Raw genomic sequence first — 14,809 nt, forward strand, 5'->3', positions numbered from 1 at the left:
AATATATATAATACAATATAAAAAATTAAATTAAAATATATATTATTTATATTGCTCAATTTATGAACTAAATTTATAAATAATTTACAAATTTTCTATAGAAATATTATTATAACTTGTTATTCATTTTTGTTATTTTTATTATTCTTATTTTTATTATTCATTATTCATTTGTCATATAAGTTTAAACATATGGAGTAGAATATTTAAAATAGTTGGACGATGAAACTTAAAATATAATGACTTATTTGTATTCATCCATCTTGAATTGCGATGATTTTGTATTTGTCAATGTTTTCTTCCTAAACGGTAATTCCGACAGCGACGTACGAGATCAAATTTTCTGTAGCGTAAACAATGCCATTGCGGAATCTGTCGCATATTTTCGATCGCCTGCAAGTTATACATCTTAAAAAAATAATTGACTATATTTAATAAAATTCAAATTATTTAACAAATATAAATAGTATATAAAGAACATAGCAATTGTTCAATAAAAGAAAATTATAATTTGAATTTTTTCTTCTATAATAATTTCATGTACTTTATGATACATTAAAAAAAAATCAATTTTCATTTATATAATTTAGATTTGAGTTTAAACATAATTAGTAAATTTTTAAACATATTTCTTTAGTAAATGAAAAAATTTTTATACAAAAAAAACTTGAAATTATTTTTATACAAAAATTTACTATTTTCTTCCAATTTTATTTTAATTCTAATATTATAATAAAATATATATACATATACATATACATTACATATATATATACATACAAAAAAATATTTTATAAATATTTAAAAAGAAATTCGTCAAATTATAAGTTTCTTTTACAAAATTAATAATGAATGATTCGAAAGGAATTCTCACAAGTATGAACTATGTTTACGATACCACCTACAGTTCAATTTGATTAGATATACCAATACAAGTGGAGGAAAAGAGATTGATTTAATAAGAACCGCTTGCGAGCAACGTCCACTCTTGCTTGCATATGCATCCCACGTGCAGGCGGAAAATATGAATTTCTATTTATCTTCTTGTTAATTCATAGAATGAATATAAAAAAATTCTTTTTATTTTTGATACATTTTGCACATAAAAAATTATAAAATTAATTTGAAACTCCATTATATAGCTTTGTTTTTTGTAATATCGATGACTGAATTATGTCATCCCAAATAAAATTATCGATATACACGTGTAGTATATTCTCTTATATCTATTTGCTTTATTTTGTCGATGCAAACTCGACCTAATGATAACATTTTCTGATCCAGAAAAACATGGTTTTTTATAATTATCGCTTTGAGCTATACAATGATTATTATTATTATTTTTTTTTTAATAAAAATAAAATTAAATGATTGGAATAAAATAACTAATAATTGATGGAGTAAAAGAAATTGCTTCATTTTAAAGAATTACATTTCAATTTAAAAATTTTTAAATATTTGCAGGACATTCTCACTTTCTATATTACAGGTTGAATTGCGATCATGACTTTCTCTGTTTGTCTATTATATTGTTCTTTCTGCCGCTTCTATGTACCTAACTCCTTAAGAGGAACGCAATTTTATGAATCAATTGCCCACGCGCCATTTTCAACACGTGGTTGAATTTCAAACAAAATTCACATCAAGAAATAATATTAAATAATTTACAAAAATACATAATATGAAATATATATATATATATATATATATATATATATAATGAAATTTTTAATAATCAAGGGAAAATGAAATAACTTATAGGTGGTATCGAAATTTGAATTTCACAATTTTTACGAAAGAAGATAAAATATCAAAAGAGATACTCACTATTTCTGGATTGCTAGCAGGATATGCAGACGTGGTAACCGCCAGGAAGAAAATAGTTACCAGGATGCACAACACAAAACTCCACGCTGTTAACTTCATAACCGATATTGTTAATGATAACAAAATTTTCTTCTAACTTTTTTTAATGCACGAGAAGATTCACTTCAGAAACACAATCATAAGCTTATTACTGCTTACTTTAATGAAATATTTGAAGAATTCTATTAAACATAAAAATTAACTGAAATTAAGTTCAATGAAGAATATCAGACAAGTTGTAGAATATTATTTACAAGATTTCAATATCTTTTATTTAAATTTACCTATTCTTTCTTATTTATTTTTTTATAGTATTTTATATTTTATAATAAAAGTATTGAATGAAACTTCATAAAAATGTTTATAAAGAAAAAAATAAGAGAAAAAAATAATAAATTTTTCGATAAAACAATCGATGAATAGTTACCAAGGAAGAATTTCTTGTCTGAACGTTCAACGTAGAACTGACTTTGGAAGTGGCCTCGCTATGATTTAATACTTCTCCGCACTCCCACCCTTTCACGGCGTTCCAGTTGTCCTTCTGACCTAGGGCATTGTCTTCGACAAAAAAACCTTCAAAAATTGCGCATTATTCAAAAAAATGATAAATTCGATTTGATTTTGTAAATTATCTAAATATATCCTGAAATCACAGCTTGAATAGATCTTTAAAAAATCTAAATTTTAAATATTTCTTCACGAATAACATTGAAGAATTGTTTGAAAAAATTCCTAAATATTAAACTACAATATATTAATATTTTTCATAAAATAAAAAAAAAAAAAGAAGAAAAAATAATATTTCATCTCATTACTCATTCTTTTACTTCTTTCTGGAATGATAAAAGGTATATAAATAATTGACTGATTGAAAATACAAGTTGTTTAAAAAATAAACTGATTATCACATGGAAACATTCTCGAAAATAATAGAGATTGAACTTGATTAGACACATCTATGTATACTATTATAAAATTTCAATTGCTTTAAAACCAATACAAAATCAATAGACTGAGTTTCCCTTATCGTGAGCAAGCAACAAGTTAACGGAAAATAGAGAAAGAAAGAAACATTGTTCAAACTATCTTATATACTCTCTCGTTCTATGTGCGATCATTTAAATGAACACGATAATATCAGCTTGTCTAAAAGTTAAATCTTGTCCTATTTTGGAGATTGCTTTCAGCGTCTGGAGGCTAAGCAAATTAAGGATCATCACCGAGTTTCTGCGGTCCCTAAGGCCACATAATCATTAATGATAATATGGAAAATACAAATACATTATATTTTGAATAATTAATTTTAAAGATTTTTCAAAGGGATTAGTACATGCCATCTTTTTAACATTTATAGAAAATTTATAGGAAAATGTTAATTTACATATTTTATGCATATAGAAATAAATTGGAATAACTACAATTTTATTAACTATTTAAAGAAAAGATTTTATTTATTATTAAATATTAAACGTATTAAAATTTTATTTATTATTAAACATTCTTGTTATTTATATAATTTTTGAATAAAATCTTATATAGTTTAAATAAAATTTATATACATATAGATAATAGAAATTTATTTATATAATGTTTGTATTCTTTTCAAAAAATATATTACAATTACAAATATATTACAATTTATTTTTATATTTTTTTAAGTATTTATGAAAATATTTCAAAATATAAATAATAGGTGCATAATATATATAATATTCAAAGATGTTTAATGATGTCATAAAAGTGAACGTAAAACATGTACTTTGTAATTAATTAGACAATATCTACGTTGTTACTTCAGTAGACGGATATCCGCTAACTCACTACTTTCTTACAAATTACGTCAGTTCTGTAGAATACTTAATTCTTTATCAGTCATCTCGTAACTATTTCTCTTTATAATTCATCCTAAAAATGTATAGCAAAGAACCAGATATATTTATTTTCAATATTTATATTCAAATTAATATTTTTTTAAATTTGTTTTCTTAAATTTCTAAATCTAATCTAATAATTCATTTCCTATTGAAAATTTCAAATAATTAACATTTTATTTTTTTCTCAATATTTCTCAATTTTTCATTCTTATAATTTTATTCCGATAAAATGATACATTCACGTAGAGTAAATTTAATTAAATTAATTAAATTTTCTTTTAATTAATTCTTCCAAAAGATTAATAAACTAAGAATAAAGAATCAACACTTTCGACAATATGTTCCTTTATTCATTTTCGTTGCGATGCAAAATGGAGAACGGTGGTTTTCAACGCTGTTCCGGAACTATTTGCAAATGTTCCGATAAAACCAGGTCAGGACGAACCTGTTGGGGAAGCTAGGAACAAAGTCTTATCTCTCGCGGGAGCTGTCCTGATTGTTACATTACCTATTAATAAAATCGTATTCCTTTTATATGTAGGTGTATGTCGAAACGAGCATTCTATCTTGTTAAATTGTTTTAAGTTAGTTAGCATTCTCTTGTAAACTTATATAATTAGTATTATTTCTTTGAAATTAAATTCATTTTTGATAATTTATTGTTTTATATAATTTTATTAAACGATATCTTTATATTTATATCTATATATTATCTATATATGCATTTAAATATATTTTTAATGCATTTTTAACAACTGTTAATTTTATTTATTCTATATATTTTTTTTTATAAATTTTTTTAAAATCAATCAGATTACTTTAACAATTTAAAAATTAACAATTCTTTAAGGAATTTTTTATTAGTTAGAAATATCGATTAAGCGAAATTATATTATATTAAATATACAGAGTATACATTTAGATTTTTCGCAGTAACATTACTTGTTTTTTGCTTCATCTTTTCTAGCTATTTTCTGACGAAAATTAGTATATACTGAGAAGAATATTTGTGTAGGTTGAAAGAAACGTGTCAACCTAGATTTGAAATAGAAGATTGCAGGAATTGCAGAAATTTTCGTTTGGGAGTGTGTTTGCGTCAGCCTTAAGACTAATTAACTAATTGATCGTCACTCAACATCATAAATATGATTAAAGAAATAAACGCACGTCATTTTTTTATTTCTCAAACAAACAAATAAATCAAACAACTACTTACTCTCAAATAAATACTTAATATATTAAAAATTTAGTAATTTCTGATATTTGAATTAATTATGTTTCAGCTCCTTAGTGTTTCAGCCCACACTTTACCGCCCATGAAAATGTTATGTACATCATTTATTACATCCCTGTTATCGTCATCTGTATCTAAAACTCAATCAATAGATGATAAAATCGATAAGTAATTTGATATAATTTTTAATTTTAATAAATTATAGCAAATCATTGCAAATAAATTATAAATTCAAACTCAAATTCAAATTTGAAAATAATCGAACAAATTTTTAAATAATTTTTGTTATTTATTATATTTTATTAAAAATTATGATATAATACTTATATAACTTATTTTTATTTTAATTTTTATAGAGATAATACAACTCAAAAAGATTTACAAGAAGATTCAGCTGAAGAAAGTGAAGGAGAATTATCACGATCAAAAAAACAGGAATCACCATCTATAATTGAAATCAATGATGTTGATGAAACAAAAGTGCAACTAGTTGATCATAATTGGTCTTTTCTCTCAACTATACTTCCAGATCGAGAAGAAATTGAACATTGATTTAGTATAAATTTTGTTTTGATTTTGTTTATTTATATTATTTTCACATTTAAAAAATTAATTATTTGTAAAATTGCAAGATAAATAATTTACTCTTTTTTAATGAATCACTAAACGAATACAGATACAATTTATTTCATGAATTATTTATTATACTGATAAATACAATGTCCATGTTTATATATATATATATATATAATACATATATAATACATATTTAAAATATCTTGCAATAATTAACAATATTATATTTTATTGAAAACTTGTCTTAAAGTGCAAAAAAAATATGCTCTATTAATTAACTAATAAAAATTATGTTGGTTTCGGTAATTCATTTAACCGAAAACTAAACTCAACTAACTCAGTAACAGTTTCTGTTAAACGTTTATTATATATTGGATCAATTTCCATAAGTTTAAGTACTGTTTCATTTCTATTTTTAAATTCAAATTCATGATAACTATTAGGATCACCCAAAATTTCTGCTCCTAATTTCTCATCTAATAATACAGTTTGAAAATATATAGCTGCAGTAATTATAGCGGCTAATCTCTGTTCTTCTATTCCTTCAATTAATTCTGACCAAGCTGGAATTTCCACAGAAATTGTTTTTGTTGAGTTCAGAGTTTCACATAACACACTATAGTAATGCTTTAACATAGTTTTTTCCCAAGTTACTCGAAAATCACGGTCAGTACAAAGATATAGGAGTTGTGCTACATCATGCGCCAAAGGACAATATCTGATCAATTGAAAATCAATCAACAGACACTTTGGAGGTACACTATTATTAAACATCAGATTATTTCCCCATAAATCTCCATGACTAATTACATTCTTTTTTATAGATGACATTTTCAAAGCTGCATATACTTCTTTACAAGTTTTTGGTATTAAACTAGTATCCAGATTAAGATGTTTAGCGATGGCAACTATAGCATTCACACTTACATCAAACCATTCGCTAGTCTTTCCAGTCTCGGAGAAAGCATTTTCTATGAAAGCTTGCGGGTATAATTCCTTCAGAGATTTTCCAAGACATGCTTCTGCCAACAAAGAGCATGCATGTAATTTAGCAATGGTTGTTAAACTAGACACAATGAGTTCCTTGTTGAACAATTTATTTCTCAATGAGTAACCCTTGATACTTAAATCTTCGAATAATAACAAATTTTTTTTTACTAAGAAACAAGTTGCCGTCCATGGTTCACCTTTATAATTATGATATAACTGTGGAATTATGTCACGGTAAAAAATTTTTTCTTTCAAAAAGACACATTTATCGAGTACATATTCAGCTTGAATTGGTAAATCGTATGGTACAGTTTTAACAAAAAAAGTTAGTATATCTTTTCCATTTGTGGTTTTAATTTCCATGTTGAGCCTTTGATGGGATCCGAGAAATCCAAGCTTTCCATCAGAATATGATCTCAGAGAGTACTTTTGTATAACTGCTTTATCATTTGAGATACGTTTGACTAGAGTTTGCACTTCTTGAAATGTGAGCAAATTATAACTATGAATATTAGAAAATAATTTTTTATCATTCAAGCATTCTGATGCGATTTCAATTTCTAACTCTGATTTTGACATGGTTGAGAAAGTAAGTATCATATCGTGGAATAGTCTTTATATAAGTATCAATGATAAAATGATTTCTTTATGTATTTATGATGTATTTACAAGAGGATACTTATCTTTAATTTCGTATGCATATCTATCGACAAATAATATAAAGATAAAACAGTAATAAATTTTCGGATCATGTTAATATAGAATATTATTATCTATATTATTAAACTATATTTGCTCTATCTTTTCTTTATTGAAATATACAATATGCAAAATTCGTGAAATAATTACATTTAATGTGTAAAAAATCAATAATTAAAAAGATCATATAAATTTAATCTCTATTCACATATTTTAATATTTTGATTCAATAAAATTAGGATCTTATTTTGTCTCGACGAATGAATAACCAATATGGTATTTCAAAGATACTTAAAATACTGGCACCCATGAAAAGACCAATTGCACTTCCAACTGAAACTAAAAATAAATCATTAAATTATAAAATTATAATAAAAAAAAATTTTATAGTATAATATTGTAAGATAATATCATGTAAGATTCTTCAGACATAAAAAAATTTAGAAATACACGATACTTATCGATAAAATATCAAAAATCTTTTTACAAACACAAAATCAGAGTTGTTTGCTATAATATAATAAATTATAGCTTCAATGTATTCATATATAACAAGTAAAAATTTTCCTATATGGTAATCACAATAAGAGATACATATGTTAAACAATTGATAATAGCAAAAGATTATATTTAAGAATGATAATGAGTATATTCTATATCTTGATCATTACATAATATATACATCTTTATCTCAAACAAATAAAAAATTGATTACTTTATGAAACAAAATATTTTGTATAACATTACATTTTATAGTTCTATAATTAATTAAATTATTTATATATTATCTATATATGAAATCCGAATAAAAAATATAGTTTTTTGTAAGATTTTTATCTGAATTTTTGAAGGTGACTTTATATCTTTTCGCAATTTCTTCATTAATTTGCCGGAAACATTATTTGTTTGATAATGACAATAGCATTAATCATAAAGGAAATTTAAAAAAAAAAAGAAGCATAAATATTTAACTTTGAATAAATAATTTTCATTTGTTTTATCAAATGATATATGGTTTAAATAGATAGAATTATAATCGCTCATAATAATAATAATCAAATTACCTGTAACGTTTAAAAGATCGTTGACTACATATCGACGATATCGTATCATTGGATGTGAAAGCAAAGTAAAATGAAGACGTGTATATTTTTCACCTAAAGGATCATATTTATAAGATTCAAGCAATTGTTCCCTATAATACAAAATATCATATTATATTTAAAAATATCGTAAGTTAATTTTAAAAAAAAAATTAATAAACATTTTATGTTTAAAAATTAAATCACATAATGCTTTATGCTTAAAAAAATGTTATTTATAATCTAAAATACAATCTATATATTTTTTTTATATTAAGACATTTTCAATTATTAATATTTTTATAGGATTCATACACAGCCAATGATGTTCCTTCACAATCCGGAACACATTCATCCATAAGTGATTGCATATTGAAATTCATTTTATTAGCATATATGCAAGACATTTCCGTACTATTGCAAACTCTTGTTCCATGAGGCACAAAATAATAAAAATTTACGCAACCACAGAGCTTTATCATCCGTTCTATAATTATCTACAAATAGCATTCATTTTTTACTATTAATGTGGAATCATAAATTATATGAAATTCTTTAATTGATTGATGATGGATAATAAGTATAATATTTGAAAAAGATTTGGTATATTTGTTCTGAAAGAGAAAAATTAACGTACTTCTACATAACATGAATCTCTACTATAAATGTCAAATAAATTGTATGCTCGTTTTTCATCAGAAAATCGACAACCTCTGTGTTCGATCGCAATTTTTTTTACGCCATCCTCATTAAATGTATCTTCCATTGTAAATCCAACTCGAGTTGTGTGTCCGATTTTTAAAATTACATGACTCAAGGTTTTAAATATTGGTAACTGTAAATTGTTGAGAACATGTACCTAAAATTGCATAATTTTTATCAATTGTTTTCTTTTTTTTTTCTTTAAATAATTATATAATAAAACATTTTTTCGAAATGTGTCAAAATATATTATATATTAATAATATTAAAAAATATTAATAATATTTCAACATATATCTTATATGATTTTATAATCTTCAATAGGCATTTCCTATAAATTTTAATATATTAAATATGAATCTGCAAAAAAATTTTTCCATGATTGTTTAAGAAATCAATTTTAAAAAAATTACAATTTTTCAACTTTGAAAATGTTTTGTATTCTCACAATGATAATTATTCAATAGTAATTATTCAAATATTATTATTATAAGTATAGCAATTCATAAAATGATTCTATGAATTCTCACGAAAATAATAAATTATTAAATTATAAACATTTAAATATGTTTAAATAATAATTAAAGTTAAAAAAATGCCAAAAACATTCATTTTTGCTAGTATTTTTTAATTTATTTCAAAAACTAATCATAATCTATGTGATAGAATAGATTCTAGATTAAGAAAAATATCGAAAAAAGTTACAAAATTATTTTTGTTTTTAATATAAAAATAAAATAAAAATATGTAATAGAGATAATTGCCCGTCATTGATTACTATTATTATAACAATATAAATATAATAAATATAATATTATATAAATTAGCATTATTATCATACTTATTTATAAATACTCAATAATTAGTGATATTATTATATATTATTTTAACATGACCTCAGACAATTGATAAAACTAATTGTATTGCTAATGGAATTTTAGAAAGCTTTATTAAAAATCAACAATGTGAGTTTAAATCTCTGTTTTTTATGTGTTTATTTTACTTTTTTAAGAAGTTTTTATAATGTGCTACCATATTTCTTCAATAATAATTGTAATTTTTCGATAACTTTTTTTTAGATTATTGAATATTGTTAATAATATTGTTTATTATATTGTTTATAAATATAATATTGTTTATAAGATATATGTATATAAGATATCTTTATAAAAATTATATTAAAGTGATTAAGAATTAAAAATTAATTATTTAATAATTTCAATTCTAAATTATTTTGAATTTCAGCTAAAATCATTGCAATAAAATGAAAATTGGTGAATTATTAATTAAATTAAAATATTAAAAAATAGATACGAACTGTAAATCCATTATAAAGATGTTGCTTCATTCTTGCATCTACAGAAATATCAATGATAAGATCACCATATTTCACGGTACGATTTACAAAGAAATGCACATTCGATTTATCAAATTTTTTCAAATGAAATGTATTTATCGCAAGGCAATAACCCACACCAGTTTTTCTTAATTCCTGGAATTTAGTACAACAATCGAATTTTATATTGTTCCAACTGCATTCCGCAAAGAACTCTTTACAAGGAATACGTATCTATAATAAATATTTATAATATATTAATTTGTTCTATATTCAATAAATATAATATATTTAATTTCATAAAAATTAAATAAAAAATAAAAATAAGTAATAATTCTTCACCTCTTCGTAGAAAGACAGAAGTTCTTCAGATGAATATTTAAAAACTTTTCGAGGCGCATCGGTGAATGATCCTGGATTCCTTAAAAACATTTATTTATATTTTATTCTTAGAAATTGATAATTAGATGTTTTTAGAAATATCTTTAAAAAATTCGAGTTTATAAAAATTAGTTTCAATTGTAATATAAAATAATAAACCATTTTAATTTTAATATAACATACAATATGAAATATCTTTTCAATATAGGAGCGGAAGTAATACAAAAAGCAACGGCAGGAAAAGGTATCTGCCAATCAACATAAGTAGTTTCAGCAGTTAAAGCAACAGGATATTGAACATAATTTATCAATACATCTTTAATCATGTTTGTACAACCCCACCAACATAATACACAAAATATAAGCCAGAATAATCTGTAAATTAATATAATAAATTAATATCGTTATTATAAAAATATAAAATTTCTTTAATTCATTGGATTAATTAAATGTATTCAATATGTATAATTCAAATTTTAAAATTCTAAAATATGTAAATTTTCTGTTTACATATATAAAAAAATATATATATATATAAAAATAATTAATAAATATAATAATAATTTTTATAAAAAAACATATATATATATATAAAAATTAAAATATTATATTTATATATTTATTCAAATCTATTATCTATCAATTATTTAATTACAATTTTTAACAATAATTTTTTAAATAAATACGATTACCGTTCTATATATGATAATTGATCGTCTACGAGATATTTAACACCATGTATACTGCAATTTGTTAAATATTGTTTGATAATTTTCCAAATGAATTTTATTTTCATTATTAAATCAAATAAATACTAAAATAGTAGATTAAAACTAACAAAATTGACTAAACTGTCGTAATTGTAACGAATCGATTTAATATAATATAAATAACTTTATAAATTATACAGAATTTGATTTAATCTTTTATTACTTACACAAATTAATGATTATTTTATTACGTAGATATATTTTTATGTATATTATTCTATATATTTTTATAAATTCTTTTAAAAATTAATTGAATATATTTAATTTCGTAAAAATTATAGATAATAAATGCAGAAATATTCAAGTTAATTTATATTATAAATTTATACATTTTTATTAAAATATTAATAATTGAAATATATTAAATTTACAATTTGATTAAAATCAACGAGATATTATTTGAATAGTTTTTTTATTGGTTTAGAAACAATATTAATTATTAATATAATTATTAAAAATTATAAAATATAATTATTAAAAATTTGGTAAGAAAACTTGAATTTTTTGCGAAATTTTTTCATTCTGATAATATATAGTTTTATAATAAAATTACTTAATAATATAAAATTAATAAAAGTAGTTTCAAATAACGCTATTGTTATTAGAATAGTTAGATAATTGCATTTAATTTATATTAATTTATAAATATCTTTTTTAAATCCATGTATAAATATCCATGTTAGCATTTATACCGATAAATTTACTCATATAAGTAAATACTTTAAGGTTAAGTATTTTTTACAAAAAGTTAATTTTATATCAGAAATTTCTATTCAGTTTAAATTAAACAATTAGCAACACGTTATAATTAAAAAATGAGAAGATATTTTATCAAATTTTCATATCTTGGTACACAATATAGGTATAATTATACATATGTATTTTACATATTTAGATCATAAATTTATTTCTAAATTTAATATTAAAAAATATTATTATTAAAAAATGTTAAGAAAATATAAAATATATAAATAACAGAGAATAAAATCTGAAATTTAATAGTAAAAATTTATTATATTATTTATATATATATTATATATATATTATTTAAATATTTAAATGTATTATTTAAATATTAAAGTATTATTAAAACATAAAAAAATTTTATTTTTATATTTAGAGGAATGCAAAAAAATGTAATTCAAGATGAAAATATTATAATACGTGATATTGATACTATTCAAGGAGTTTTGGAAAATGCTTTTACAACTTTAATACCAAAATGTATAGAATGGCCAAAGATAACTTGTTCTAGCAGGTAAATATTTAATTATATATATAATTAATATTTAACATTATATTGAATAAGTATATATTATATAATAATTATAAAATAATTAAAATTCATAGAACAGATATTGGTGTACATAGTATGTGTAATTTAGCTCACATTGATATAAAAAATAAATATGACTCTATTTATTATCCCAATGATACACTTAAATTTGTGAATCGATATCTTCTTAATTGTGATCATAATATAAGGTAAATATATATTTAAAATTTTTATATTTTTTAATCATATTATTTTATATTTTTTAATCACAAATTAGCTATATATTATTTTCAGATTATTAGAATTTATTCCAGTAAAAAAGACTTTTCATGTAAGGAAACTTGTAAACTCTAGAACTTATCTTTATAGATTTTTAATAGCTAAAAATAAAGATGAACATAGAATTCCCGTTACAGAATTAAATCAGTGTTTTCATGTCAGGTATAATTTATATTTGTGAAAAAGATGTTTATTATATAAAATATAATAAATATGTTTATTGTATAAAAAATTATATAAATTGTTTTTATTACAGATCAGATACTTTTGATTCTGAAAGAATAAAACGTGCAACACAACTTTTTATGGGAACAAAAGATTTTAGAACATTCTGTTCAAAAAGTATAAGTAATAGATCAATTAATTATGTACGAAATTTGAATAGTTTAACTATAGAAAAAGGTTATCCACTTATGCCAAATGATCCTTTATCTCAAAACTTTGAATATTGGAATATTATATGTTCAGCAAAAGGTTTCTTATATAAACAAGTATGATTAATAAATATTTTTTTAATAAATAAATAAATAAAATTCACACATACATAAAGGATATAGATATTAATTTTATTATTAATTTTTTATAAATATTATATTATTATAGATTAAAATATATAATAATTATAGATATATTAATATTATTAATATTTTTTTTTATAGGTTAGACGAATTGTTGGTGCTTTAATTGCTCTAGGTTCAGATAAAATAACAGAAAAAGATATAAGTGTAATGTTACAAGTTCCTGGTCATCATAATTATCTTCCTCAGATACAGACAGCTCCATCTTATGGTTTATATCTTATGAATGTAGAATATTGTCATGAAAAATTAAATGAATATATTGTAAAATACAAAATTTCTGATAATAATACAATTATACCATTAGATACAGATGAAATTTAATATACATTTTTCAAATTTATGTAAATACCATTAAATGATTTTTTTGATCAATTTTATTTTTTCTTTTCTTCATATATTATTTGCATATTGATAATGGATTTAAACAGTTTAATAAAAAATAAAAAATTAGAATTAAAAAAATGTAAAACTATTGTAACTAATACACTTGGTCAAAAATATGAAGAATATAATGGAATAAAAAGGAAATTATCCTTTACAGGAACACCATTTGTGATAGATAATAAACCTGATTTACAGATTGCACAAGTAATACAAGGATTATTCCTAAGCTCACAAGATCCAATTATAAACAAAGAAATATTACAAGAACATAAAATTCGTCATGTTTTAAGCATTGGTATTGATGTACCAGTAAAATTTGATGACATTAAGTATTATTATTGTGAATTGTTAGATTTACCCGAGTCTGATCTAATTGTAGTAATTAAAAAATGTATCAGAATTATACACAAACATCGCGATGAAAATATTCTTGTACATTGTAATGCTGGTATATCTCGTTCACCAGCGATTATTATATCTTATATAATGGCTCTTCAAAAAATATCATATGATGATGCATATAATAAGGTAAAAAATATAAGAAATTGTATTAAACCTAATGAAGGATTTGTACAGCAATTAAAAACATTACCACTTCCAACTATGTTATAATAAATAAATGTCAAATGTTATTATAATATATTGTCTCATAATTTATTTAATGCTATAAAGAAAAAAGAAAAAATAACACTATCTTAACAATAGATTAATTATATATATATATATAATTAATCTATTGTTAAGATAGATTAATTATATATATATATATATTATTACAG

At 21.8% G+C, this 14,809-nt stretch overlaps 6 protein-coding genes across 10 annotated transcripts in view; 3 read left to right on the forward strand and 3 right to left on the reverse strand.

The window, feature by feature from the left end:
* Positions 1-5,605, forward strand: part of LOC102677665 (WD repeat-containing protein 75) — a 9,598-nt gene extending 3,993 nt beyond the window's left edge. The window contains exons 14-15 of the mRNA XM_006617459.2: positions 5,024-5,142; positions 5,331-5,605. Of these exons, the coding sequence (XP_006617522.1) occupies positions 5,024-5,142; positions 5,331-5,526 (315 nt within the window). The 3' untranslated portion in view covers positions 5,527-5,605. The remainder of the gene's footprint in view (positions 1-5,023; positions 5,143-5,330) is intronic.
* LOC102677527 lies at positions 155-2,432 on the reverse strand. Its single transcript, XM_031511362.1, has 3 exons — positions 2,294-2,432; positions 1,828-2,048; positions 155-408 (listed from the first exon to the last, which is right to left on the reverse strand). Exons 2-3 carry the CDS (start codon positions 1,924-1,926, stop codon positions 289-291), a joined length of 219 nt encoding a protein of 72 aa, XP_031367222.1. The 5' UTR covers positions 1,927-2,048; positions 2,294-2,432; the 3' UTR covers positions 155-288.
* Positions 5,606-5,803: 198 nt separating the features above from the next.
* Positions 5,804-7,178, reverse strand: LOC102673031. Its single transcript, XM_006617515.2, has one exon. The coding sequence runs from the start codon at positions 7,138-7,140 to the stop codon at positions 5,839-5,841; it is 1,302 nt and encodes a 433-aa protein (XP_006617578.2). The 5' UTR covers positions 7,141-7,178; the 3' UTR covers positions 5,804-5,838.
* Positions 7,179-7,347: 169 nt separating this feature from the next.
* LOC102677211 (pickpocket protein 11) lies at positions 7,348-11,647 on the reverse strand. 4 transcript variants are annotated; one of them, XM_006617457.2, is made up of 8 exons: positions 11,433-11,647; positions 10,924-11,115; positions 10,702-10,780; positions 10,342-10,593; positions 8,959-9,156; positions 8,637-8,818; positions 8,304-8,434; positions 7,348-7,578 (listed from the first exon to the last, which is right to left on the reverse strand). In XM_006617457.2, the coding sequence occupies exons 1-8, from the start codon at positions 11,534-11,536 to the stop codon at positions 7,475-7,477; spliced, it is 1,242 nt and encodes a 413-aa protein (XP_006617520.1). In that variant the 5' UTR covers positions 11,537-11,647; the 3' UTR covers positions 7,348-7,474. The 4 variants fall into 4 exon arrangements, with proteins under 4 accessions (XP_006617520.1, XP_006617519.1, XP_006617521.1 ...); XM_006617456.2 differs by having other exon boundaries at positions 8,959-9,180; positions 11,433-11,646; XM_006617458.2 differs by lacking the exon at positions 10,342-10,593 and having other exon boundaries at positions 8,959-9,180; positions 11,433-11,646.
* Positions 11,648-12,199: 552 nt separating this feature from the next.
* LOC102677804 (tRNA pseudouridine synthase-like 1) lies at positions 12,200-14,234 on the forward strand. Of its 2 annotated transcripts, none has more exons than XM_031511368.1 (6): positions 12,200-12,236; positions 12,631-12,768; positions 12,861-12,995; positions 13,081-13,227; positions 13,322-13,556; positions 13,725-14,234. In XM_031511368.1, exons 2-6 carry the CDS (start codon positions 12,635-12,637, stop codon positions 13,965-13,967), a joined length of 894 nt encoding a protein of 297 aa, XP_031367228.1. In that variant the 5' UTR covers positions 12,200-12,236; positions 12,631-12,634; the 3' UTR covers positions 13,968-14,234. The 2 variants fall into 2 exon arrangements, with proteins under 2 accessions (XP_031367228.1, XP_006617523.2); XM_006617460.2 differs by lacking the exon at positions 12,200-12,236 and adding an exon at positions 12,324-12,372.
* Positions 14,061-14,642, forward strand: LOC102673161 (dual specificity protein phosphatase 19). The gene has a single exon (XM_006617516.1). It carries the CDS (start codon positions 14,061-14,063, stop codon positions 14,640-14,642), a length of 582 nt encoding a protein of 193 aa, XP_006617579.1.
* The last annotated feature ends 167 nt before the right edge of the window (positions 14,643-14,809 follow it).

Source organism: Apis dorsata, unplaced genomic scaffold (assembly GCF_000469605.1).
Source record: "Apis dorsata unplaced genomic scaffold, Apis dorsata 1.3 scaffold_309, whole genome shotgun sequence".
NCBI classification, from domain to species: domain Eukaryota; kingdom Metazoa; phylum Arthropoda; class Insecta; order Hymenoptera; family Apidae; genus Apis; species Apis dorsata.

Excerpts from the sequence above, each read along its gene's own strand:
- LOC102673161 (XM_006617516.1), top strand. The coding sequence starts at position 14,061 with ATGGATTTAAACAGTTTAATAAAAAATAAAAAATTAGAATTAAAAAAA.
- LOC102673031 (XM_006617515.2), bottom strand. The coding sequence starts at position 7,140 with ATGATACTTACTTTCTCAACCATGTCAAAATCAGAGTTAGAAATTGAA.
- LOC102677804 (XM_006617460.2), top strand. The coding sequence starts at position 12,326 with ATGAGAAGATATTTTATCAAATTTTCATATCTTGGTACACAATATAG. Across the intron at positions 12,373-12,630 it reads TATCTTGGTACACAATATAG|AGGAATGCAAAAAAATGTAA; the intron begins GTATAATTATAC and ends TTTTATATTTAG. Across the intron at positions 12,769-12,860 it reads AAGATAACTTGTTCTAGCAG|AACAGATATTGGTGTACATA; the intron begins GTAAATATTTAA and ends TAAAATTCATAG.
- LOC102677527 (XM_031511362.1), bottom strand. The coding sequence starts at position 1,926 with ATGAAGTTAACAGCGTGGAGTTTTGTGTTGTGCATCCTGGTAACTATT. Across the intron at positions 409-1,827 it reads CTGCTAGCAATCCAGAAATA|ATGTATAACTTGCAGGCGAT; the intron begins GTGAGTATCTCT and ends TATTTTTTTAAG.
- LOC102677211 (XM_006617456.2), bottom strand. The coding sequence starts at position 11,536 with ATGAAAATAAAATTCATTTGGAAAATTATCAAACAATATTTAACAAAT. Across the intron at positions 8,435-8,636 it reads GAAGGAACATCATTGGCTGT|GGAACAATTGCTTGAATCTT; the intron begins GTATGAATCCTA and ends TTTGTATTATAG. Across the intron at positions 7,579-8,303 it reads CGATCTTTTAAACGTTACAG|TTTCAGTTGGAAGTGCAATT; the intron begins GTAATTTGATTA and ends ATTTATTTTTAG.